This window comes from Diceros bicornis, chromosome 17 (genome assembly GCF_020826845.1).
Source record: "Diceros bicornis minor isolate mBicDic1 chromosome 17, mDicBic1.mat.cur, whole genome shotgun sequence".
In the NCBI taxonomy this organism is placed as follows: domain Eukaryota; kingdom Metazoa; phylum Chordata; class Mammalia; order Perissodactyla; family Rhinocerotidae; genus Diceros; species Diceros bicornis.
The window spans coordinates 38946610-38974546 of record NC_080756.1 but is presented as its reverse complement, the minus strand read 5'-3'; the positions used below and the strand labels follow the sequence as shown (position 1 = coordinate 38974546).

The 27937-nt window shown below is 36.1% G+C and overlaps 1 protein-coding gene across 2 annotated transcripts in view; it reads right to left on the bottom strand.

Annotated features, from left to right (window-relative positions):
* The window catches only part of SOX5 (SRY-box transcription factor 5), a 402681-nt gene that overhangs the window by 3631 nt on the left and 371113 nt on the right, over positions 1-27937 (bottom strand). For both annotated transcript variants that reach the window (XM_058558649.1, XM_058558648.1), the window contains exons 11-14: positions 26815-26960; positions 10146-10254; positions 7259-7432; positions 1118-1334 (exon numbers count right to left, since the gene is read on the bottom strand). In XM_058558649.1, the coding sequence (XP_058414632.1) occupies positions 1118-1334; positions 7259-7432; positions 10146-10254; positions 26815-26960 (646 nt within the window). The remainder of the gene's footprint in view (positions 1-1117; positions 1335-7258; positions 7433-10145; positions 10255-26814; positions 26961-27937) is intronic.

Genomic DNA, 27937 nt, shown 5'->3' with positions numbered 1-27937 from the left:
GGTGGGGGTAGGAAGCAGGGCCAGCCTCATGGGTGGACAGCCTCTGCAGCTGCACAGGCCCTGGAGCTTAGAATACCCTATGCTTGGTTTAAGGTCCTGTTGTCACAGTCTTGAAATTCTTAATAACTTTTTAACAGGGACCCCGCATTTTCACTTTGCACTGGGTTCCACAAATTATGTAGCTGGTCCGAGTAGGAAGGGATTAATAGATGACGTTCATTCACTCCTTCTTTCATTCGTTCATATGTTTACTATTTCTCCAAGAAGTGCTGGGTTTCGTGCTCAGCTTTGAGAAGAGTCATGCACTGGGATATAAACCACAGACCCTTGGACAGAGCAGGCAGACTCTTTCAGGGGAACGGAGGGGATAGGGCAGATTTGAAAAGGTTTATTCTAAGGTATCCTCTTGGCCATTTTCAGAATAGTATTTATTATTCTAAGAAGCTCTCAGGATCTTACTAACTTCTATCTCCAAATATGAGCAACTTTATTTCTGTGTTTTTTGAGAAAATTCTACAGAAGTGATGTGGCCGCAGGCAGCATATTATGACACTGTCAACAGCCTTGCCACAGGAAGCAGGGTGAAACATCCTGAGAGCTGCCTTCTTAACTCAAAAGGGAATTTTCTCCTTCACACCTCATTGTGCCCTAAATAGAATCCCTACTCAGTGTGCAAAGGCCACGCATGTGCCCTGATAGCCCAGAAAGCCCTCTATATTCAGAAACGAGTGCTTCTTTCTTTTGAAATCATTTTTATGTTGTAGTATCTCAACTAAGTTGTTGGTTGTTGTGGAATTTATCTCTGCGAAGCCTTGGAAGTAATGAAAACCAACAAGGAAAAGAACCAGTAATACTTTCAAGTATTTAACAGCAAACTTCAAAATTATTTACTTTCAGATACTTTATTTTCAAGTTAGAGCCATTGTTCTAGAAGCTGGGAGTGAATTCACACAGCTGTATTCCTTTTCAGGATCATGTGGGAGACAGTTTAGTCTCTGAAAATACACGTTCAGGTTCTCTTTTAAAATGCTGCTTTGCAACTGAACAAATATGTTTCACATCCTGTGAAGTATAACAGGAAGTGCTCCCTCTGAAAAAATGACGGCACGGTCCATACCCGACGTTGAAGTATTGCCGCATTTCCTGCCGCCTGTTCCGCATGATTGCCTTGTATTCACCAATGCGCAGCTTTTTGCCATCCACGAGGCAGGTGCGCTTCGGCCTGGGCTTGTATTTGTAGTCAGGGTACTTCTCCAGGTGCTGCTTGCTGAGACGGGCTTGCTCCTCATAGTATGGCTGTTTCTCTAGGTTTGTCATAGCTTTCCAGCGAGACCCTATGAGGAAAAGAAGGTTAGGATTCCAATTTGCACAGCTGTGAAGGATCCTAAAAAGATATAACTGAGAACAAGTAAATCAAAAGTAAAAATGTTGGCCAAAACCCATAAATACATAAAAATGTTTTTGATTAGTGAGCTTTGACTTGAGGTGAGATTCCACAAGAACAGATGTGTTGGTGGCTATGTCCTCAAAGAAACTGTGTACCCAAAGATACAGATACAAAATATATATGTATTTTGCCTTGAATTAACAATTTAGCCAAACTTGTATATTATGTACTTAAAAGCTCATAGATAATTTAATGGATATAGCTTTAATTTCTACATTAGACCATAATGTAATTCAACTGTGAACTAAAAAATTATGCAAAAACTCATTACATAGTTTGAATCTGAGGCTAATTATCTAGCTATTGAGTATTTTTATGTGGGGGTACACTACTGACTACAAAGGTTTCTAACATATATTACATATATTTCTCATTTTCCCCCAAATGTTTAAGTATGCTTACATGAATGATTACAGTTAAAAATTCACTTCATTAAAATTTTAATTATAAAAAATTATATTAATGAACACGCACTGGGTAACTACTGTGTGCTAGATACTATGCTAAAAACTTTACAAGAGTTGTCTCATTTTTACCTTTCACCACAATCCTGTAAGATAGACAGCATTTATACCAATTTCCAGAGATGAGAAAATTGAAATTCGAATAGATGAAGTAACTTACCCAAGGTCACACAACTATTAAATTGCAGATCTGTGACTCAAACTCAGGTTTGATGGAATTGAAAGTGTGCTACAATGTATGTCTTTACATACCTGTACCCGTCTACTTCATATGATCTAGCAGAGGTCAGAATTACGATAATAAGTATGTACTGAGGAAGATTCTTCTCTTAATAAGTCACTTGCAATAATATATAAGGATGTCACTTCCTGTGATATAGTATGCATTAACAATGTTAACCCAAATTGGTTTCCCCCTTCTTTTCACTTTTAATTTTGGTTTGAATTCAACTAGGATTGCGAAAAACAACTGTTTGAAGCATAGTTAAAATAGTTCATGCTAATTCTCAATATAGACGTGATTTCAAGTTTTGATTGTATCAGTATGGCTATGGGTAGTAGTAACAGAAGCAGTAGTAACAATGTTTATTTTTTATTAACATGTCAGAAAAATCCATCTATTTGCAGATGAAATGTGTTTATCTGCAAGGAAGCAGCTCAGCTCTACCCAAATGCAAATGCACAAGGTCCAAAATAACCGGAATTAGGAGATTCCTACCAAGCACGTCCTGCACTGCTGCCTTAACCTGCCTTCCAAAGTCATCTAAGCAAGATCTTAAGAGCTTTTGAATGGGTTCATTACTCAACCATAACTGCACATCTCAAATGCAAACAGCTCGCTGATGAACAGTTCTTCCCTACAAAAGCTCAAGATGGGGTGTTATATTTATTAAAGGAATGCAGCAAAAGGGACAATATCTCTTCCCTTATAATTGTTACCCATTGGAACAGATATTGCCTGGGTGGGTATATCCATGCAGGTGTTACAAAGATTTATAAACATATTTTTTCCAATCTAGACAGCCAATATGACTTTATTCTATTTATAACAGAAACATAGATCATAGTTCAAATAATAGAGTTTTTTTTTTATTCCTTTCTCAAACTGTGTTTAAACAGCAGCGTCTAACATTAAGTCAGTTGGTCAGGCCATATCATTTGCAGGTACTGTCTCAAACTCCTTATTGCCCAACATTATTCTGTACTAGTACTCGAAAATCATTATGTTGTTCTCAGAGCAAATATAAACATAGGTAAAGCTATAACACTATTGAACTAGATCAATGCTTTTCACGGAGTTTCTTACAAGTATGTAAACCAGAATTTTGAATCTCAGATCAGGGAGTGGAAAAGTGAGCTTATCAGAAATAATTTACTGAATAATTATAGGAATACATTAAAAAATGGATCAAAGATGGTTGACTTAAAATTCGCTGGCAATCTTTATCACCAAATAGAACAAAGAAACTAGCATTCTCAATTAGAGTAGGAATTGCCAAAGATTCTTCCCTAAGTCTAAATATTCTATAAGCTCAAAAAGAATATGTTTCTCTAAGGAAAGAGAATGTTTATGCCTCATAGTAACCTGTCTTGGAATGTGAGAACTGTTTTTAGATTTCCTACTATGTGCATGATGCTGTATTAATTCCTGGATATGCAGAGCTGAATTGTTATGGTTCCTATCTTCTCGGAGCCTATATTCCAGCAGAGAAGGAATACGTTCAACAGCTAATTATAAAATTTATTATTTTAATTATAACCATGGAAAGCACAGGAAGCTATGAGAACACATAAGGAGGTGGGATGAATTCTGTGTAGGTCAGGAAGGCTTTGCTGCAGAATCGACTCCTATAGGGATAGGAAAGAGAAGAGCATTCTATGGAGGAAGAACAGAATGGTTAAGGCCTTGCAGTGTGAAGGGAGATTAGAAGAACTTAAAGAAAGTTGGTTTGGCTAAAATGCAGAGGAAAAAAGGATATTAAAATATGTGTAAATTCTTAGGAAAGTTGGCTTCTAAATCTGGCATGAACTGGAATCACAAAATATTTTGACACTTGATAATATAATTTCTCTGGAAGTATCACTGAATCCTTAGCTACATTTTAAAATATGACCATATCATAGTTACAAGTCTTTTCAAAATTAAGAATTAAGATAGTCTAAGCACTAACTGGGGCAAAATGGCTAACTACTCCATTTTATGACAGTGCGGAAGAGTGTTTCAGTTTGGCGACACATGAAGTTTTCATTTTTTAATAATAACTTTTGAATGGGGTTAAGCAAATGACAAGTTTGCTTTTGGTTTCAATGGCTTTGCAGGTACAACCACCACTATATGTAGCTGTGATGTAAACCCCTGAAAGAGACTAGATGAGAATGGTAGGAAAGCATTTTAGATATCTCCATAAGAGGTGAAAACATCTACTTGATTTCGGTGTGGCTGGTTGCTTACCCTGGACCATGTACATGAGTAAGTTGCCTGTTGTATTCAAAAGACGGGCCTTTTATAATGAAAAATGAAGAAGTACATTTGGGTATTCCTCCTGATGACAAAGAGGAAGATTCACCCCAAAATATTTGATGTTACTAGACTTTTGGTGGTGAACATGATATAGTCTATACAGAAATCAAAATATAATGATGTACATCTGAAATTTATATAATGTTATAAACCAATGTGACCTCAATAAAAAAATAATAAAATAAAATAAAAGCAGTTAACACCCTGGAAAAAAAACCTTGATGTTCAAAATAAAAAAAATCGGTCTTAAAAGTGCTCTTTTCCTTTCTAAATCTGGCCATACAATAAAAATGAAGAGTTTGAGCTGAGCAACATTGTCATCTCCATGGGGTCTGTAATGAATTTGCACATTTTACTCCAACTACTGTATATCTAATCAGAAAAAGATGTCCCCCACCCCCTGATCTAGCGCCAAACAGTAAAAGGTGATTCCTTATGTTAACAATTTCAGGAGAATGGCTTATTAAAACCAGATTTTAGGGTATTATAAAATGCTTAGAAGCCCTTTAAAATGTCAACTAGGATCCCCAGAGACTACATAAAATGTCAACCTAGCTCAAGCGCCTGTTTTAAGCAGAATGAATTAGCGGCATGCTGTCGAAGGCTGTTATCCAAAACAATCAGCAAAGAGGAAAACATCAAGTTTTCTTTGTACTTTTATATGAAATGGGCCATTTAGAACGATCTTGTGGATATTTGAAGATCACTCATTTATTTGAAGCTATGACTAAATACCGAGATCCCAAACACCTCAGTGGGTTTATTTTCCTGCTATATCTTTAATTAATATAATTTCATTGAAAAGTCTGAAATTAGCACTCTCATGTAGCCTATTATGATATAATCATATGGTCATTCTAATATTCTCTCCTTCAAACAGAAAGAAATTCTCTTAGCCAGTTATCTCTTTCCTACAAAGGCCTTTGCTACATTTCCTAAGATACTTCACATCATCAAAACTGATATTCCTCTTATACTTAGGATAAAGTTTTAATCAGTGATTATCACTTTTTTAGTATTCAAACACAGGAATTGAATGATATAAAGACAATTCAAACCATCTTAGTATTTAGTTTGTTTTTTATTTTTACATTTTGGGATTTCTAATTTGGGAATAACTGACATATTAAAATATGAAATATGCTTACATAAAGTATTTTATTTTTTTCTAGAGTTTTTCCAAATGAAACGTATAGTGTATAAAAAACGTATAGTGTTTTTTAAAGAATGGGAAATTACATATGGAAGGCAGAATATAGTCACAAAAAATGAAAAATGGATCAGAGATGGTAGAGATGCAAAAAATATGCATTTCTTTTTGATCAGTCCCATTTTTTGATTTGCATGGATATATATTTTTATACAGAAATACTGACATTTTCTATGTACACCTAAAGCTTGATATGCTTATATCTTTTGAGATAACATTCCTCTAAAGATCTCAAAATCATTTTAGATGAAAATTGAGACACAAGGTTAAGTGGTTAATGGTTTTTGTTTGTTTGTTTTGGTCTCACTATAAACGCATGTTGTGGACTGGGTGGCATCTCTTACCACTGTTGAGAATACGGGATCATAAAAACACATGTATATGTTTACTAACAACTTTTAGATGATTGGTTCCTCAATGTAAAGAATCAAAAGGGATACTATCTACATTAACTACATGTTACTCCAAGTGCATTACGGATTTTAATAAAGATTTAATAACTTAGGTAAATTTTGTTCCTTATTTGTTAAGGTGAAAATTTGCTGATAGAGTTAGGTGTTCCTATTTTTTTTTTTTTCGGTGAGGAAGATTCACCCTGAGCTAACATCTGTGCCAATCATCCTCTATTTCGTATACAGGATGCCACCACAGCATAGTGGTGCATAGGTCCTGCCCGGGGTTCTGAACCTGCGAACCCCAGGCTGCCGAAGCGGAGGGCATTACCCTCACCACTACACCACCAGGCCGACCCCTTCCTATTCTATTTTTATCGTTTAGTTCTTAGAAGTCAGAAAATAAATAATCAAAATCTGCTTAAGTCATCCAGTACCTGGCCACCATGCTACCTGAAGATGAAGATGATAATGATGATGACAATAACGATGATGATGATGATGATGATGTCAAGAGAATAGCATAAAAGAAATGGAATCTCCCCTTCCTTTTTTCTGGGACTTAAATTTGTCTATAATAGATCTTTTCATAATCGGCAGCTTTCCTCTCACTCATCTTTTCTGTATGCTTCAGTGTCTACATATGTAGGATAAATATGCACTTTATCTGTTAAGCTGAAAGCTGCCATGGCAGGAAAAAGTCTCTTTTTAACTGATACTGAAAATATGCCTAAGGTTACTAAAAGTATAAATTAAAAAACACACACTCTACATCTTTTTGTGTCCTGACAATCTAAACTGATTTTCAATTACAGTACTAGAACACACTTCACCTGCGTCTCCGCCCTTACCTCCACAAGCGGATGACTTCTACAGTTTACAACAGACGAGCATAAATATGGTTAACATCAATAGTAAGTGGCTGATATGAAAGAAACTTTTTTCCTAGTCTCAGTACAAATATTTCTAGATTTTTAAAGAAAATATTACAGCAATTAATATAGAGACACACAACTAAATTCGCTATAGAAATTGGGCACATTTCTTGACGAACATGGAATGCTTCATCATCAGAAGAAAAGGCTCAATGATGGTACATATCATGTTATGCTAAGCAGATAACATGAGCTGCCTGGCCTCCAAACTCAGTTTCTTTCAACAATTGTGCAAAACAGAACTGTACATTCATTCCATACATCACTTAACCCTTAATACTTTTCTTACCCAGTATCTTGCTGATGTTGGAGTTGTGCATGTCAGGGAAAGCTTGAAGGATTTTCCTTCGTTCATCTTTAGCCCACACCATGAAGGCATTCATTGGACGCTTTATGTGGGGCTCATTGCTACCACGTCCCCTGGATTCTCTATAAATTCTTGATTCTGAGACTCCAGCACTTCCTAAAAACAGGGAACATTGCTTCATGTTAGTGTTAAAAGTTTTGGCAATTCTCCTCCTTGCATTACTGTTTTTTAGTCTACTAAAATATCTGAAAATAAAAAGTACATCTGATAATGGTACTTCCAGTTCTTGAGACAGATGCTTGTTTATGAAGTTTCTGTGATAAGCTTTGTGGTGGCAAATGTTGTATTTTTGTTTTTAATCCATTTCTAATATATTTTTCCTTTCTTTCAATGGACTATGGACTGTTTCACCATTTACTTTCAAGAGCACACAAGAAACTTGAATACGTTATCTTTGATGCAAATTGGAAAAAGAATAGTTGGATTAGATCAATAGGGATGCTGGTACTGTAGAAATATTAAATAGGTAAAGAGGCTCACAAAATTGTGAAACAGTAGTATATTCGTCAGTATGGATGATTACAGTTAAGGATGTGTCTCTACTACCTAAAGACTGTCAGAACATAGACTATTCATGCCCTTTTCCTCTCTCTCAGGCTATATAAATAAAAATGCTGCTAGATAAAATTTTGAGGTTAAAATACAATATAGATATTCTCCTGTAATGTGTTTGGCTTTTCTTTGCAATTATGTGCTAACAAATGCATGAAATATGCTGATGCAGCAATGAGAGTCTGCTCCCCAAAAGATATTTAAAAACGATAGGGAAAAGAACAAAAGAATAGTTAAATTACTATGGTTTGTTAAGAAGTCTACAGCCACATATTTATGGTGAAAAAAATAATACGTTCATTCCCCTGAATTTTTCCCCTAACATCTACGTTATCCAAAGAGACCCACTGAAAGTTACATTCCAATCACCAAGACTCATGACAGTAAAACACAACCAAGAGCCACAGTGGAACCTTTATGAGCTGCAGTCACTTCTCTAGGCTTTCTGTGACTTTACAGAATAGCTTCAGCAGATTAAAAAGCTTCCACAGATACTTGAGTTTGGACAAAGAAAATAAGGAGAAGCAGAAGAAAACATAAAACTCTGACACTAAGTTTTCCAGAGGTATCATTACAAAAGGTGGAAGATATGTATTTAGTAGCCAATAAAATTTTTAAATAATTTGGAGATTTCTAGAGCTTGTATTGTCACTGTTTTTTTTTTTCTGCCTTCATACTCCTCTTCCTTTCTTTTCTTAATTTGAAGGAATAGGAATCAATCAAATTCACCCAAACTTGAAGACCTCCACAGCAGGAAACAAAAAACATTGCATATATGTTGGTAGAGTTTCTCATTATTTCTCATTCATAATATGCTCTTTGGTCTGATGAAGACTGGGAAATATTTTGCATACAAGCATGACTGAATTTAACAAATAACAGCAACAAAATTTTGATGTTTTAATGCTGATTACTATGTGTATATTTTATCATGTGAATACAACTTAAAATTTATGAAATGTGTCATTACCAGTAATTGTCTTTTTATTGACAAAAATGAGTGCTAATATGTGGCAACATCTTTCTAAAATGGGTTTGTAACTAGCAAATGATCATCTGCACATCTGCCTTTTCTTGTTCTTACACCTTAAAGCAACATAGGCAATAAAATGAACAATATGTGACTTCATCAGAGCTAAACAAGCTCTCTGTATTTACTAAGGCCAGGTTTATTCTTAGCTGAGCAAAGCAGAAAATAGAAGGAAATGTTGGACACAATAGGCCAGAAAAACACAGACTTTTCTTGGATAGCCAATTGAATAAAATTCAGTTTTGACAAAATTATCTAGTTAAATGCTCAAGTTTGGCTAGCCGGCTGGCTAATGTAGAATATATGGCCCAGGGCACAGAGTAGACACTGTGTATTTTGGGGGACTCAAGGGAACCCCTTCTGTCCTAAAATATGCCTCTCACTGGTTTGCCCTGGTGCAGTCTTTTCTACAGGCAGAGAACTTCCTCTGCAATAGTAACACATTGGAGGACCACGCTCTTAAAATGCATTTATGTCACCTGACTTTGGAGAGGGGTTCCCAGTTGGGGCTCAGTGTAAGAGGAACAGCACTTTCTTCTTTTTCCCTCTTTGTTGTGCTATTAAGAGCATCAGTTTAATTAGCTATCACTGTGGATGTTCAGAATGGTGAAAATGATACAGACAACAGAAGTCTCCAGGCATGTCAGGAAAGCAAGAGGCTGTGCAGCTGGGGTTCTAGTTGAGTTATAGAGGGTAGGCCGGGCACCAGACTGTACGGTAGACAGTATAAGAGGGAAGGGTTTCAAAATGTGACAAACAATCCTGAAAATGTGCTCTGTGCAATGTATCCTGGTCAGGGTTTGACAAATGAAAAGTTAGAAATGAGCCTATATGAACAAATTTCTGAAAAGTTTGTTTCAGGTATAAGAAATAGGGAAGTAAGAGAAAGAATAGACGGTGATTGAAAGCATCTGCTTTATAATCATGCCATCTTGAATCCAAGACCCGTCTCTGGCACTTACGGCCCTGTAACCTTGGAAAAAAGGATTCAAAATCTCTTTATCTGTAACAGTACTTCTCTCACAGTTGTGCTGGGGATTAATGAGACGATTTCTGCAAAGCACTCAGCAGAGTCCTTGGCACATGGGAACTGTTCAGTACGTGTGAGCTCCTATTGTAACGATCAGGTACGAGGTGGCAGTCTTGTATATTTTTCAGTAGTTTTAATTTTCACTAAATAGACACTTTGGCACGCTATTGAAATATATAGGAACAATTTTCACAAACCGTCAGAATCTCCACTCATATTGAAATCCATCATGGCATGGCTAAATTTTCCTTCTTCATTCTGTTTAACTGCCAGTTGCTGAGTCAGACTCTCCAGTGTTGTTTTTTCCTTAAAAAAAATAAATTTATAATGAGAGCCCAATCTCAAAATTATAATTATTCAAAGACATTTTTTCTTAGGCCATCTATAACACACTAGTTCCTGGAAGGGATGGGACGTGGATGTACACACCTTTGCACTTTCAGCACATTATGCTGAGGTAAGTGAAGCAAATGATCAGCAGGATTTTTGAAGGAACTCTGATTCTTAGAATTCCCTCCACAGTCTTGGCTTTTGGGTTTGGTATGCCTAAAGGATATATGCTGGGTTCCCCAGAGATAACCTTCCCAAATCACAAAATGTGCACAGAAATTTCATGGAAGCAACCTGTTTTACATTTGGAATGCCTGCTTTATTTTTAGCCAGACAGTAGAAGTATAGAAGTGGCATGGGGCCCAGAGAAAGTCTTCCAATAGTCAGGTGACCAAATGATAGAAATATAATTCACAGTAGTGCCCTCTGGTTGCCATCCTCCTAAATGCCATCTGCATGCCTCATGCAAGGGTAATGAAGACATTTAAATATTCATTGCTAATTGCTTGTCAAGTCTCTGTACGTTCAATATAAGTGCCTGCTACTTGGACCACAATTTGATTTGGATTGCTAAGCCAAAATATTGAGTTGGCGAATTATTTGAGATACAAATATACCAAAATTAGATCTGCAAAGACATCAAGTAGTTTAAAAGCATGCAGTACACTGATTTGAATTCATGGAGAACATGGCATTACAAACTAAATTATTTTCAAGGAAAATATAATGCTTAATCTAAACTATATGAGATATTAAACTACTTCCAAATTAAGTAACTGGGCGATTTTAAGAACAGTAAATGCATACAATGAAAGGTTTACAACTTTCTCTAGCACTCTCCTTCACTACTCTGAAGATGATGTGGTTCCGAAACAGTTTTAAGAAAAGCATCTATTGGATTTCATAAAATTTGCTCATGTTTCTTTATAATTATTCACCTCATTTTCTGAGGAACATGGCCATGAATTGGACAAGTGAACCACATACACCGCAGAACAGCTACTGACACAATAAAATGTTCACAGAAAATAATCAACTACTTAAGATAACTGTATTACAGGTAAAGGGCCCAAGTAATGTTCCCATCAAGAGCCAATAGGTACTGAAATTCTTAATACAGTACATGCTTTATCTCTGCAAAATCCCCAAAAGTATTACAACTGTACATACTAGATAAAAACTCTTAATTTAGCGGCCTTGGAACTTTTGTTCTCTATTCATCAAATTCTGCACATGATTTAATAGAAAAATTTTTTTTTAAATTGTCAATCTGTACAATTCCTACTGTAAAATACAGTAGTAAAACTGGAAACCCAATAGTTACATCAACTTTTCTTCTATAGGATTATATAGTACTTAAGTTGATAAACTATACTTAAAAATGTAGAACCTGACCCAATTTGTTTTATGTGTGAAATTGGCATTTTCAGCTGCTTTATATGTTCTGGATTTCTTTTGGTGAGACAGTCTACTATACATATTCAACTGAGCTCAGGAGCACCAAAGACACCAGCTTAACAGACTCTCTTTAGAGTAAATGTAGCTGTTAAAATAGAAGACAGTTACATTAAAAAACCACATTCCATCAACATGATCTGATAGTCCTCAGGTCAATGAAGACTTTACTGTACTATCTTTGGGGCATGTACCGGGAATGGATCACCTCCCAGGTTTGATTTAACAGTGTATAAGGCAATAATGCTACATATTTTCTAGAGAGTTTTCCATTCTGAAGTAAAATCTTTCAAGAAGAAAAAGCAAAATGAAGACAATCAGAGTAGAAAAAGTGAAATCCTAAGTGACTTCTAAGGTTCTGAATTCAGCTGTACGGATCTTGTGCCATTTTACCAAGAGGCTAAAATTAGCAAATGATGAGCAGGAAAGTCACAATCCATTTTTACAATAAGTAACCTCTAAATATCTGCCTCCAAAGCACACAGTATAATAAAATGACTCAATTAGTTGCCCAAAAGTGGAATTTACGATACTTCTCAAGAGCACGTCAGTGGGAGATAGTGGAAGTCAACGTGGTAAGCTGCACCTTTTTTGTGACCCTTTGCATAATCATGTAAGCTAATTCTCAGACATGTAAACAGGGAAAATGCAAGGTGATTGGAGGAATTTGAGAATATGTGGTGTGCCTTTAATTAAAACACTTTAAAATAGCATGTATATCAAAATGGTAATATTGCCATAATTTAGAAACCTTCACTGACAATAAGTTCTGAAGACATAAAGTAACTGAGGTAAGGAGGATATAATAAGACCTAGTGGTTATATGGTAAATATATGGTATATAAAATATAGTGGTTATATGGTAAATAATTACCATATAATTCCATATGAAAAGATCCTGTAAAAGTTTATATTTAGTTTTTATGTATAGAGGTAGATATAAATCTATATGTGGATAGAGTGTAGACAATATCCTGAACCACCAAAAGAATGAGTTAGCTGATTTAAGAATAGTTTTTCAAAAGTTTAAATTCAATCTATTCAGGTATATAGGAGGAGAAAGAATCAGTGAAATGTTATAAAGCACAAATGCTGGTACATTGAGAAGATTCCTCTCATTCTGCTCCTTCTAATCCCACCCACCCCTGGCCATCTCCTTCCCAAAAGAGTCCACCTATGTAATATCATGTCTAAAATTCAACCATTTGAGATTCTGTTCCTTGGTTTAAATATTTCCCTTTCCAAAAGCCTGTTTTCAAGTGTACAAAACTTACTGGAAAAGGTAATATTTTGATTGTCAAAGTTCTTATAATTAAATTAATCCTTTCTAAATAGAGTCAGCTGGAACAAAATGAGGACAGTAGATATCAGGTAGGAAGGAGGCAATGGGGAAGATACTGAAAATAGGAAACACCGAAGAAATTGAGCTTGGGGAAATAGAAAAAAATGTTGATGGGAACAGGTGACAATTTTTACCAAACTTATACTCTTAGTTCTAACTGGCTCCAGTAAAAACCACATTAGTCAAGAATTTGTACAGAAAAAGTGCACCCCATGCCCCCACTTTACGATCCGTGTTTTTGAACCCAAATCCAAAGTACAGCACTTATACTTGACTGCCCTCTCCGTGCTGTCCAAATGCAGATCTGAAACTGACAAGATTCATTGGTCTTCTCTCTTCTACCTTTTTTCTATTAGAAATAAAACAAAAATCAAAGAAAAATAAACACATTTTTAAAGAAATACTCGCCAAAATTCCAAACTGCTCTGAGTAACCTCAGAGTAGAAGGTGCAAACAGATTAATTACTACAAAGTAGTCAAAATGAAATAGTCTTGAGGATTTATAAAGACCAAACAAGATGATCTGTATGCTTTCTCTCTTGAATAAAAACTAGCAATTGAGTAACAACTAGATTTCCTTTGGAAAGATGATTTCTATTTGGCTAATCAAATCTTATACAACTCTGTAGATTTACTAAGATCAAGGGGAAACATTAAATAAAGTCTATTTTTCACTTGAGAAATCTCTGATCCAATGTTGAATTGAACAAAGATCCAAGTGAATTGTATCTACACAAGAAAAAAATGTTTTAGACCATATAGTTTGTAGGGGTCAAATGAATAACGCTAAAACTCAACATTCAAAGCACTATTATCAATGTGTTAATATTCACTTAGGGAATTTGGCAGCTGGTCTTGGGCTCTGTGGCTTATCCAATGACTTGCATAATGGAAAACAGCACACATATTGCTTGCACATGACACCAGGCTATGGTGAGAATCAACAAGCAGAGCCAAGAAATAGCTAAAGAAATGCGGGCAATGAGTTGATTAGGAGTGGTCAGGAAAGATCTGTACTTTCTAAGCCAACAACATTCTGGATGGCAAAATGCTACAGGGGTTAATGGGAGGAGGACATATTTGAAGTTAGAAAATAATGGGTGTGGGGATCAGGAGCATCATGTCTTAACCAACTCTGCCATATATATTAGCCATATTACTTTAGACAAGTCAATTAACTTCCCTGAGTCCCAGAATCCTAACTTGTTAAAATGGGGTTTAAATATATGATAGGGTCTCATCATATATATATAATTTTTTTTAAAAATTAAGGAAGATATGCTTTTAATATTAGGGAAAAAGGTCAAGGGGGGAAATTGAAAAGATAACGATTCTTCCTAACACAAAAGATTTACAGAAATAGTTCAATATGAGTATTAAATACTCTGCGATGGTTATGATCCTCTATTATCCACGACCATAGTAGTGGACAAATATGCATTAAAAAGGAGAATGTTGGTAACAACTCTAAAAATTGTTGAGATTTTTTTCTTTTCTCTTGTCCATCATCTACAACAATGTATTTGATCTTTTTTCTTTTCCATTTGGTGCTCAGGCGTGATGGTTTACAGCTCCATAATATAAGTCTAGCACTTATTTAAATTGAAAATTTCTCCTATTCCATTACTTCAGTTTATACAGAAAATAACTAAAAATCCACTGCTTGTAAAGGCTCAAATGCATAGTTTTTGTTGATATTTCATAAAGCAATCAAGACAAAAAAACACACAAACTGCACTTTAGAGGAGGTAGATATTTCCTTAGCTACCTAAGCCTAAAGTGCATGAGTAGCTGTTCCTCTATTACCTCTTGAAATTGGGATTTGTGTAAGTGATAAGATTTGCTCGCTACCAAACACACATATACAGAGAGAGAGCTGGGCTGTGGATCAGCTATCATAATGGACATCCCTGAAATAAAGCTCACAAAGCTATAAAACTCATAAAAAGCACATGCATGAAACGACAGAATAGAGTGTGACTGTCAAATGTTGACTCAGTAACAGTTAAACCCCTTCTGGCTGTACTTTTTTATGGTCTCCTTCTATACTAATGACATGGGAAGAAGAAAGAAACAAAAAAGGTTTTTAACCCTCCAATTACGTGAAACTCACAGACCACCGAAGAAGATGAAAGATTATTTATAATGTCATAACGATTTATCAGTTGGAGATTTTCTTCATCAGCTTAAGCAGAATATAAAGAAACAATGCATGTGTGCACTTCTCCACCTCTCGTTTTCACCCTTCCCTATTGAGATCGTCATTTTCTAAAAAATAACCATCTACCCACATAACCTAACAGCACAAATGGGAGAAAAAGCTTTCTTGTAAATTATATGTAAATTACACACACACACTTCCCTCCAACATCAAGAAAAATGCAAGTTGAAGAAATCTTTGACTAATTTTACTCTGGTCAAATGTGAATTTATCCATTAGGATAGTCCCAGATACTTTGGTACTCTGAAATCTTGTATCCCTTAGGAATATTCTTCCATTCATTTTCTCCATCAGAGAATCATAGGGCTATACGAGCTAAGGGGTTGGAAAGGTCCTCTGGTCTAGTCATCTACAAAATCAGCCCTATCTAATCCTGATTTTTTCCCCTTCTAAATTCAGAGATTCCCCTAGTGGAGAAAATCATGAATTAGAACCCATAATTTTGTTCCACAATCTAATTTCCTTTTAACAAATTTGGCAGCCAACTTCATGAAATGTTTCTTGAAGTGTAATTCTAGCTAAATTTCTTAGAAATTTAGTTTCATCAGGCAATCTGATCAAACTTAAATCTACTGGCAAATTTTCTTAAGAAGTATTATGAAGTTGAAGATAGACGAAAGTCTCGAAAGAAACACACAGTTTCTATGAATTCAAGTCTTAATCTAGATGAGTAACTTTCCAAGATAGTAAAATTAACTTGTGGATAAAATTGATGAATCCCTCTTTATCATTTCTAAAGAATTGATTTTAAAGTGGGAGAAATATTATAAAGTTGATGACAAATAACTATTTCTGATTTTCATGAATGAAGAGAGAAATTTGAGGAACAATAACCTGAGCACTTAACGTATATTCCAAAAAAGATAGAGCTGACTGTTATAAGAATTAGTTCAGAGTACTTAGTAGAGGATGTGGTGACAACATGAAGCTAGTTGGATTAAGAAAAACAATGTTATAATGACCTCAATTTCTTTTTCTACAGGAATTGGAATGCAGACCAGGGAAGCTCAATGGCCATAACGTTTGGACTTAACTCAGCTTTAGATTACATTCCTATCAATATCTTTGCAGTCATGATGGAGAAATTGCACAGGACCCTGAAAAAGAGAGTTGAATGGAGTGGGAAGAGATCAACAATAGCTGTCTTTAAATATTTTAACTATGTCCATGTTTAAAAAGAATCAAGACCTATTATTTGTGAAAGAGAGAGAATTTGGCCATATGTAGTCAACAGATAGAACACCAACCAATGGTTGTAAGTTATCAGGTGAAAGAAAAAGAACCATGGAAGGAACAGTTATAGGTTGCCTCAGGATGTAAAAAATTTCACCTTCCTGGAGGTTTTCAAGTACTGGCCATATGACTACCTGCCTGGCATATTAGAGATACTGAAGAGGCAATTCAACATCAGATGACAGGTTGCATTGAAGGCCCTTTTCATTTTCTTCCAAACCTTCAATTCTATGTCCTACTCGACGGGGCTCCCTAAAACAAATTAAAATATTTTGACAAATGTTTAAAATTATATATGTTTTCTCTATCCACAAATGATAATTTCCAAGTTAAGTTTCGAAACCTAAAGGCACTCCATTCATAATTGAGAATTCTATAACCATTTTCTTAAATTAAAGGAAGATATTTCAAATTATGAACAAAAGGTTATTGAGAAATATTTTGTGAAGAGACTGTCCAATAATAATCATATTTACAGATTTAAGTACTTTGTGAAAGACACAGTCATATGCCCAAATTCAACATTACTAATTTAGTCCTTAAAACAGAAAACCACTGCCATGGAGAGGAAGAAGTCACTGAGGCCTATGGGTCCAATGTACAGAAGAGCCACTCAAAGGAATCTGTAGAAAACAAATCACTCATAAAGAAGGTACACATGAATACTGTCAAGGTAAAGTTATGGTGAGTACATGCGAAAGAGGGAAGGCAGGAGAGGAAAAAACTAAGACCTGAGTTTTCAAATGTCTGTATAGGTGATCAGCACTCAACCGAAGTCTAAAAAAAGGACTTTGTTGTTATTTCAGACCAGGGTAGATATAGATACTGTGCACACCGAGTCAAATCAGAAGGGTTAATGTGAGAAACACAAGAGGCCAACAAAGAAAAATAACCTACACAGGATGTCCGTAGGTGGGAGGGCCGCACAGATGTAAACACAAAACTGGAATGTTGTCTGATGATAATTGTTCTACAAACAATGGGTAACTCAGTTACTGAGCTACAGAAATGTACAGAATTTTTCTCTTTAATTTTTCCTTTTCACAGAATAAAAGCTATAAAACTGTCAGCATTCTTACAAACGAAGCCTCAGTAGCGAGTAGTTAACTCAGTTAAATAAATATAACTGGACTGTTTTAAAGAGTCATGGCTTGGCTCAGAAATGCTGGGTCTGACAAATAGAAACAGGCATATCAGGGTTATAGTTCACTTTTCAATTATCCATGGTAGTTTTAAGGGAAGGCAGAGAAAAATATAGATTAGAATAGATATTTAAAATCTCATTGTAAAGAGCGACTAAACCTTCACACGTTTTATCAGAGCTACTACAAGAAGCAAAATAACTAAGATTGAACATATTCTTTTCACTTTCCTAGCTCATTCTCTAGTGAAGGGGCTGGTGGTGCGTGGTGAAGAAACAAAGACCTAGGAAAGGAGAAGAAACAGGAAAAACAAAGAATTGACAAAAGATAAATTGTGGAGATGGTGATTGCTTAAATGAGATTTTTGTGATAAAACCTCAAAAATGTACTAAATTATATACATGACCAACACTGGAGGACAAGCTAATCAAACAGGCACTGGGTTACTTTCTTGAACCTCTTCAGCATGCTCTATTAGAAAAGAGACTGAAATTTGAGTCAGAAGACCCTGGCTTAAAAACTGATCTACCACTTGAATTCTTGTAATCTCAAATCTCAAGTTTTTATTTTTAAAACAAAGATAAGAATACTGTTCTGCTTACATTACGGCACGAGACTGAAACATGATATGAAAGCACTTTGAAAAAGGTAAGTCACTAAATAAATATCAATAGCCGTTATTACTCCCATGCCTCATAAGCAAGTCCTTCTCAGTTGCAAAGGAGGAGAAAAGGTATGATTGGAAAGATTCAATGACAATTTGAAATAAATACTAAATTCAGAATATTTTCCTCATAATTTTTAATCCATATTGTTAAAGTAGCTTGCAGTAAATGAAAATAGAGAATACAATACATCTACTAAATATAAGAGGGTAACTGAAAAACACATATCTCTCTAATTATTTCAGTGCCTTAATGCTTAACTGTCTTGAAGACAGCTACTTGATCTTGGGGATGAGGAAGGCAGCAAGGGAGAAGGGAAAGAAAGACCATTCTTAACAGATCGGGTTTTTAAAAATAACATTTCTGGTCAAACAGCAAAATTGATTCTTATTTTACTTACAGAAAACTTAGAAAAATCAGAAATGTGAGGACATATATGCAAATTTACAATCTCATCATCTTGGCTTAACTATTGTTTATTATTCTTTTAGTCTTTTATCTATGCACCATGGAAATATACTTTTAAAACATCTAGATCATTCTCTACATAGTGTTTTCAAGTTTGCTTTTTTCCGGAATACTATTATGAGCATATCCTCATACCTTTACACGAATAGACAATTTCAATCATCAGTAGGCCTGTGGGTGTCTAAAGCCCCATTTGGCATGCCCTGTGTCTCATTTTATTGGACCATCCTGCACTAACCCCTCTACCAGAATGATGTAAAGAACACAAGACTCTCTGTTTGAAAACATGCACAGCTTTTCTAGGCTTGAAAATTAAACCATAAAAAGTTTACTGGAAAAAAAAAAAAACCTTTAAAAAGCTCCTTAAAAACTCACACCATAATTGCTCCCCACCAAGCGTGGGCACTTGCTAGCTGCAAGTAGTGGCACTGTGACAAATGTAGCAAAACTGAAAGCGGGCTATACTAAGAGAAAGAAAAAGCCTTCCACTGGCCATCTGTGAAAATAAGGCATGTGGCCATTAAATGCAGAGGCTGTAAATATACACAAACTCCATGAAGCAAATGGCAAAAAAGGACTAAACTTCAAGCTCAAACAAATCAAAATGTTTAATGCATAGTTACCACTGCTGGACGAAAACAGCTCTGATCTTTGCAGTCTGCAAACTCGGCATGTATTTCAATTAAATACCCCCAAAAAGAAAAGAAAGAACAAGAAAGAAATGAAAAGACACAGAGGAAAACCATCTGGAACAAAAGGCTATAGACAGCCTATACTCAATTTCTAGAAACAAACAGCCTCTTTAACTTGCACCAGCCTGTTGAGAATGTCGATTGGAATTATTGAAAGGCTGACATACAGAGTGATGGATGAGTGATGACATAATACCTATTTGCCTTTTTGTCATGGTCTTTGAAAACTGGCTGCTCTGTGCTGATAATATTCACTAAGGGGTTTTCCTCTCCCCTCCTGTCCCATAAGAAGTGTTCCCTAGCTAAGACACTCAGAATTAAGACAGTTTTATGAATGAAAAACAAAAGAAAAGCAAACCTAAGGATCAAATGCCAATTTGCACATAAAAAGCTGGTCTAGATTTTCTAATAATCAGTTGCCTAGAAAGCAGTTCCCTATTCATTTTATATAAATTTTCAGAGTAGACAGATGCCAATAATAAAAAGGCAAATATTCAATTCAGATTTTGTTTCAAGTCACCAAATAATTATATGTAAATATAGAGATTAATAATAAAAAATAATATATACTCACTTTTATAAAGAGAAAATATTAATCATTTATGTTATTTTAATTTTTTTAGGCAAATTCTAACCAGAAGATTTAAAAGTTTGGGGACTCAGTTAAAAATACACTTCCCACACCCTCCCCCCATAAAAACTCCTGCTTTGCCACACTTTGCAATGATCTATCTCATTTCCTCCTGAAGGATTTACCTAACATGCCTTCCTCCTCCATGAAGCTTTTCCTCTAACCACTGAAATATCTAGTTCTAATTTGACTTCTCTAATTCATTTTAGCTGAAGGCAACATCTACAAAAGCCATCCATAAATCATTAATTAATTGTAGTATCTTGCACTGAACGCAGAGGCATGAGTTCCTTCATATCCACTTTTTCAAAGCAAAACCGGTAATTCACAATTTCTCACAAGCCTTCTCCTTATCTAAGGGAAGGAGCACGTGTTAGATAATGCTGAACTAGATACACTGTGTCAGTTTCTGAAGAATTAACACCGCTGGCCCCATCCATCAGATGGCCAGCGAAGCATCAGGAAAGAATGATGGATGTGAAATTATTACAGGGCTGCCATCTGATACACTCACTACCATTTGTAAGTAATGCTGAGACTGACACACTTTTTTTCGTTATTAAACATCCACATTAAGTTAACATTGGTCACTGTCATTTCATGTTTGGCGCTCTGTTAAAGGGAAATAAAAGGGTTGACAATGGTAGAAAAGAGGAGGTTGTGATGGAAGAGTTTCCAAGTGCTAGAGTGATAAAATTAACCTTTGTTTACAAATCAGTCTATATAGTCTGTGGTAAGGTTTCTTATGAATATGACTGACAACCGAAAAGAGAAACTGGTGACATTAACGAGTAAATTATTATTTAAAACATAAATGTTACTCACCAGATTTTCACCTTATTCTATGGAAATTTGCAAAGAATTTTCACTGAACCTCAAAAGAAAAAGTAAGACATTTTCCCAGCCATTTATTTGCAGTTACAGATGAATTCACAGCCATGTGTAGGTAGTTAGATTTCAGGTACACTGCAGGCAATTAACATTTGGTGAATAAATTCTCTACCTTAAGAAATACATGCACACGTTTATTTTTGTGAGAGACCTCTGTTTTCTATATGAAAAGCAATACAGAAGTCAGCCTTATCATGTAGAGAACATGTATGTGAACACACATTCATTGATTTACCCTGTCATTGAGCAATGTTTTCTTGTACACGTGCTTGTATATAATTTAATTCTTTATGGACCACAGACAAAGTGTAAGGCCTGGACATGTAACAGTAGAAGAGAAAAAGTAGTTAGATAGATGACAACAAATATAAAAATAATCAAAACAAACCAGTTTTATGAACAAAATATGTGAGCCTTGATTTTTTTTTTTTTAATAATTTTATTTATTTTTCCCCCAAAGCCCCAGTAGATAGTTGTATGTCATAGCTGCACATCCTTCTAGTTGCTGTATGTGGGACGCGGCCCCAGCATGGCCGGAGAAGCGGTGCGTCGGTGCGCGCCCGGGATCCGAACCCAGGCTGCCAGCAGCGGAGCGCGCGCACTTAACCACTAAGCCACGGGGCCAGCCCCTTGATATCATTTTTATAATGTAGCTGTGGAGGACAATGGCCTTTTCCTATCCAATAGCCATTCTGGTCTGTCTTTACTTCCCTGTCAATGTAATCTTTGATTTTAAGATATCCCTTGGATGTGAGGGTGATCTGGTTGCAACATGTCACCCCATTGATCGCCAGGGCTGACGTGGCTGATCTGGCTGGCTAGGCGAGTGTCCCCTTCCTCCCTCACTGCTCCATGTGCAACTCTCGTGAAGCTGTGAACTCTGTCAAAGAGGACAACCTTCCCTGATAGAGGAGGATCATTCTTTGGTTAAGGGTATACGAGTAGCCATGCTATCCCGCTAGGACCTCCAAACAAGCTCTCAAGGTCCGTAGGGGAACGTAGGGTAGTCAAGCTTCCAAGACTCCAGACACATCCAAATGAGGCTGCATGTGGCAGTCTGCCTTTCTTAAAAAAAAAAAAAAGATATCCTTTGATCTCTGGGAGGTTAGGATAAGGTCTCTAACTTAGTCCCAGAAAATAATTCATGATCAGTTTAAAGCAGTTTCTCTTCCTCGGCCAGTAATTGTCTTAAAGGTGTACATACGACCCAGCTCTACCCAAATGAGACGTTTGTGAAGTCAGTTTGAGGGGTGCAGTAAAACATGCCTATGTGAATGAAAGAGGAATGAAGAACATCCCTATGTGAATGAAGACTGAACTTAGCAAAGAGAAAACAACTTTTCCTTCCCGAGTCTGCTTGCCTTCATGGGATGCTGTAGGTGCAGCAACATTCTGCGACGCTAAGGGAAAAACCAAGACAATCATAGAGATTTCAACTCTTGACATCACTGAGCTGATGAACTAATGCCACCAACCTCCTACTCCTGAACTTCATTATGTGCTAAAAATTAATCATTATTTGTTGAAGCTACTGTATTTAGATTTCCTGATACATGTAATGAAATACATTTCTAAAAGATACTACAGCACAGGCATCATCTTCTTAGGATAACTACATTGGGAGTGAAGAAAATAAGAGGGGAAACTTCTGGTCTATTCCTCATTTCAGTGTAGAGCACTGGGTCTCTATGACATTAGTATTGCCTGGTGGAATCAGGACAAAAACAGGTTTTTATGATCTGTTGGGTATGGATACCTTCAAACACAAGATCAGAAACTGAGTATGCAGTTGACTGTATGGTCAAAACTGTGCCATTTGGTTAATGAAGCAAAGTGGGTGTTGTTTACAAAACAAATGTCTGATTCTTCCTACCTAAGAAGCTTACTTATTCATCTATAACACTAATCTGTAACAGAGCTGTGTGGCAAAAGATTACATTATTTGAATATACAATCAGACTATAATTAACCAGAGATGACAATTATAAATAACACTGTGTCCCAGAGTTTCCAAGAAACCTGACATGCACAGTTCTTGGGTATGTTGAAACACTTCCAAGAAAAGTAAAGAAATGAAAAATTTTTTAGAAGTCTTCAATTAAAATGTGTTTCAGTAAAAATGACTTTCATTATGTGTTTTTGTATACATTACTGGAAAACATTTGTTCCTGTCTTCACACTTCTAATTGTTTCCACTGTCCAATTACAGCTTTTCAGAATTAAGACCTTCTAGTTGGGACAACCATGTTGGTCATTTGAAATGTGAAAAAAAGTTAATGTGTATATGGTTTGCGTACTCAAAAATACAGATGTTCATTACAGGATTCCAATTATCTGGATTTCAGGTCATGCTATCACCTTTTAGATTGATGGAAAGCACCAAGCTGAATTTCTTTTCTTGCCCTCTTTCCTTTCTCCCAGCTCCTCTCTATCTTTCCCTCTCCTTTATCTCCCCCACTCTTTACATTTCACATACTTTCTGGGTGTAGGAAGTTAGGAGTATTGTTTTAGAGAGAAAAATGTCCTTCTTTTGGAATTCAAATGATATGAGAAGATGACAGTGCAAACTATAAGAAGAATTTATCATATATTCTGTTTATATCTTTTATTAAGAACTATGAAGCAAAATGTCAAACCAACTACTGATCTACCTATGCTTTGGCCATGGATAAAGTTGGGTCATAAATATAAAAATCTATTAAAAAGGGAAGTATTAGGAAAATAACAACACAATATGCATAGTGATGCCACTTTTTTTTTTTTTTGGTGAGGAAGATTGGCCCTGAGCTAACACCTGCTGCCAATCTTCCTCTTTTTGCTTGAGGAAGACTGCCCCTGAGCTAACATCCATGCTAATCTTCCTCTATTTTGTATGTACGATGCCGCCACAGCATGGCTTGACGTGCGGTACGTAGGTCCTTGCCTGGGATCTGAACCTGCAAACCCTGGGCCACGGAAGTGGAGCATGCAAACTTAACCACTATGCCACCAGGCTGACCCCCATAGTGATGCAACTTTATGGAGAAGAACAAGCATCCACTTTTGTCAACTCAGGTATATGACTGATCTGATACACTAGGCATATGGGATCTTTATTCAATTCCTATAGGTAGGCTCACGCACATAAATATGCCAAGATTAACAGTCAAAATAATAATTTGATCTAAACTATAAACTCTATAAAGGCAGAGGACATATCTTCTTGTTCAATACAGTACCTCAAGTACACAGCACCATCCCTAATACATACTAGGTGCTAATGTTGAATAATTACCAATTAAAAGATATAAATTTGACATTATCTCATTCCTATGAATTGCACAGACATAGATCAATCATTAATATTGCAGAAACGACACCCAAGGTAGTTCAACAGGAAAAGGCAACCACAGTAATATCTGCTTCAAAGAAAGCTCCAATAATCTCAATTTCATTCTCAGTGTCAAGGGTAACACAAGGGAGGAACTAATTCAGATCCTTCTGCTGAAAAGGTTTGCTTACACATGACAAGAGTTTGCCATACTATTACAGTAGGGGAACTGCTTCACTTTCTTATTTTAAAATTTTCACTTAAAACCCATAAAAATAAGACTATACTTGAAGATGTAACTCAACTGCATTGAAAGTGCACGGCGAAGAGATTTGGGAACGAAAATCTTCTTGAGAATGGAGACATCTTAACTGGCCAGCAGATTTTGGCAGGTATTACTTCAAAAATAAATTTTTAAAAAAGTTATTTTAATTCTACAAAAGAAAAAGGAAAATGAAAACAGTAGCTTTACACAGAGACAACTCTCACTCCTGCAACTCAAATTGGAGGTGCTAATCAGAGAGATCAAGTATGACAGTGGAGGTGGGACAAGAAGTGGAAATAAGGTTCCCTAACAATGGACCACTATGGAATAAAGTGAATGCAGATGGTTCCACTCCTGTTACTTAATAAAAAGGCTGAGCAAAGTCACTGGAGCCAGCATCAAGTCATGTGTTAGAACAACAGCTGATCTGTATTAGAGAAGATTAACTCGCAGTGCCATGGTGGAGGGCCCAGGATTATTTTATGTACTTCCATTGCCTTACAAGCCGTCAGCACAATTATTGCCCTCCGATGTGAATGACTGATCTGTAACCACAGCTAAACAGCATGCAGCTCAGGGGCCTAGGAGCTTCATGAAGATGAATTTCCATACCATCAAAGTGCTTTTAATGGGCTCCCTGATCCAACCACAAGGCCTGTTTTGCAAGTATATAGAACTCAGGATGAAGGCTTCCCGTCCAAAAGGATTTGGTCGGTTGTCACTTGACAATTCCCAGCCAGCACAGCGGAGGAGAGGGGGGAGATAGGTAGAGTTGTCTCTGCGTTGGAGGATTAAAAAAAAAAAGGGTACAGATGCTTGCTGAATGCAACCAACTGCTGTATCCACAGCTGAATTCAATGCGCTTAACAAATAACGGCAATTTAGCTATGCTTGCGAGGAATAGCTTGAGTCACTTTGCATTAGCATCTGGCTGAGTGTTAAACTCATTTCTACATGGGGAGCAGAGAAAAGGAATTTCTGTTCAAGCGTCCTTTCAAGAATGTTTAAATATTTGAATATAAATTTCTTTATGCTTGCTATCATTCCTTCTTAGAGCTGTCACTTTGCTTTTCCCCTTTCCTTCTGGTGCTTAGCTAGAAAAATTTTGTGCCCTTCTCGCTGCACCAGTGTCGATCGTCCTATGTTGTGAGACTGCAAGGGATGTATACTGATCCATTTTGCTCTCCCCTCCAGAAACAGAACAGAATTGAAATCGTTTCTCCATCCTTTTGACCCATGTTTGGACTGGAGAAAAGTACAGTTGTGACAGGATCACTCATATCACCTTCACTCTGCAGATGGCTAGCTTCTTAGAGATTATACAACGACTTCCATATAAAACCTGAGAAACCAGAAAGCTACCCAAATTAGCAATCTGCTCATTCTGGACAATACTGTTTGACTCGTAAGTTTCCCATGATGATTAACTTTCAAGTTATTGCTAAGTAGCTGATCATTTTTTCTCTTGCCTACTGTATCTATTTAGCTATAGGACTGTTTAAAGGGAATTCGGTAACACTTTGAAATTTCAATTCAAAACGTATCAAATATTACCAAAAGAAGTACATCACTCTGAGCATTCTATAATAACATAATACTTTCCTGAATAAAATGCAATCTAGCTTAGACGAAAGAGTTTGAAATTATTATACCTCAGATAAATTCAGAAGTTTCACTGGGCTTAAGTGTAATAATAATGCCCAAGTTTTAAAAAGCACATTTTGTTTTATAATAAAGTCAAATTTTCCAATTGTGCAATCACCTCAAACTTGACAGTGCTTTGCATTAGAAACATATCATGACAAGCTCAGCATCCCGGATACCTAGACTAGAGCATGGGTATCATCCAAGCTTATGCCGATTAAGGAAGATTCAGCATTTTCAAATCCAGCTCATCCCCAAATACAAGTTAAGCATCTCTGTAAATCAAAACTTTCACCCAGACTCAGATATTTCAAATGCCATTTCATTTTAAGGCAAACTGATGGCAGAAAAGGTATATTAATTGTCAATAATGTCTAGAGATGGATGCAGGAGAATAATAACCATCTTCCCATTTCCGGATGGTTTTGATTAAGATAGGCATGGCGAGTTCTGTATCCACAGAGGGAAAAAGGGAGAGACAACCATCATACTGAGGGTGAGAAGATGAAAAGACAAAGAAGAAAAGCATTCAGGCAATTTAAGTGTTTTGGGAAAGTCAGTTATCTTATGAACTAACCTTTTCCGTCCGGCAGTTATTGAGACCTAGACTATTCACAACAGCCACCTTCCCATCGAGCACCTGTTGTTCCCGCCGAAGCTGCTCCTTCATCTGCCGAGCTTCCTGGATTGCCTTGGTGACAGCATCATGGTCATTTAAATAACCTGAAGATGTGCCAGAACAAAGGATATGTTTTGTACAAATGCATGGATAGGTTAACCTTTAACTACAAAAATTACTTCTTTTTTGGGTAATGGCTGGCATATAATAATTTCTCAATGGAATTTGTCTAAAATGAATGAATAATTGATGACTGAATTACAGAGTCATACATGAACATGGTGCCAAACATATGTAATAAAAACATAATATTTAACCGAAATATAGTTGTTTCCACATGTCTGGAAAGAAGTTTAAAATATAATTTTTAAATAAACGTTTTTTAGTTATCTGAATATTTTGTAGTACAAACATAAAACCTATCTTTGATTTTTTTTTCATGTAAGGATCATTTAAATGTTACCATGGGATATAGGTATTGATAATTATCACTATAATTATTGACACTCTCATAGTATTAGAAAGGTCAATTTAGAGTTTGTGTATAGTACTATTAGGTTTGTTATAAACAGAAGGAACAAATAATTATTAACTGACTGCAAGAAGAGGATTTTTCCCCCTGAATCCATTTATGGTGAAATACACCACAGGTGGCAGTGGTTTGCTATGGATACAAACCTGCAATAGTTAAGGGGCTAAATTTCAAGCACAGAATGTAACCAAGAACCTGTAATTGTTTGATAAGAAATCGTGGCGACTGGTAACTACAGTCACACTTAATTCACACTCTTAATAAGATGGTCAAGTGACTAGCTTGTGTCTGCAGCTCCACAATTCAGAGTTAATAAAAAAAATTCGCAAAATATTGCTTTTAAAGAATAACAGGTGTAAGGAGTAAAACTGATTTTTAACTTAATTTCAGCACTGGTCATTTATTTACTTGATGCACATTATTATAATAATCTGCACAATCTTAGGGTAGAGTACCAATGGGAAAAGATTGTTTTGCAAATACTGAAAGGAAAGCTAATATCTCATCTTTCAGTCTCCCTATCTTTTAACTAGGGCATAAAATGGCATA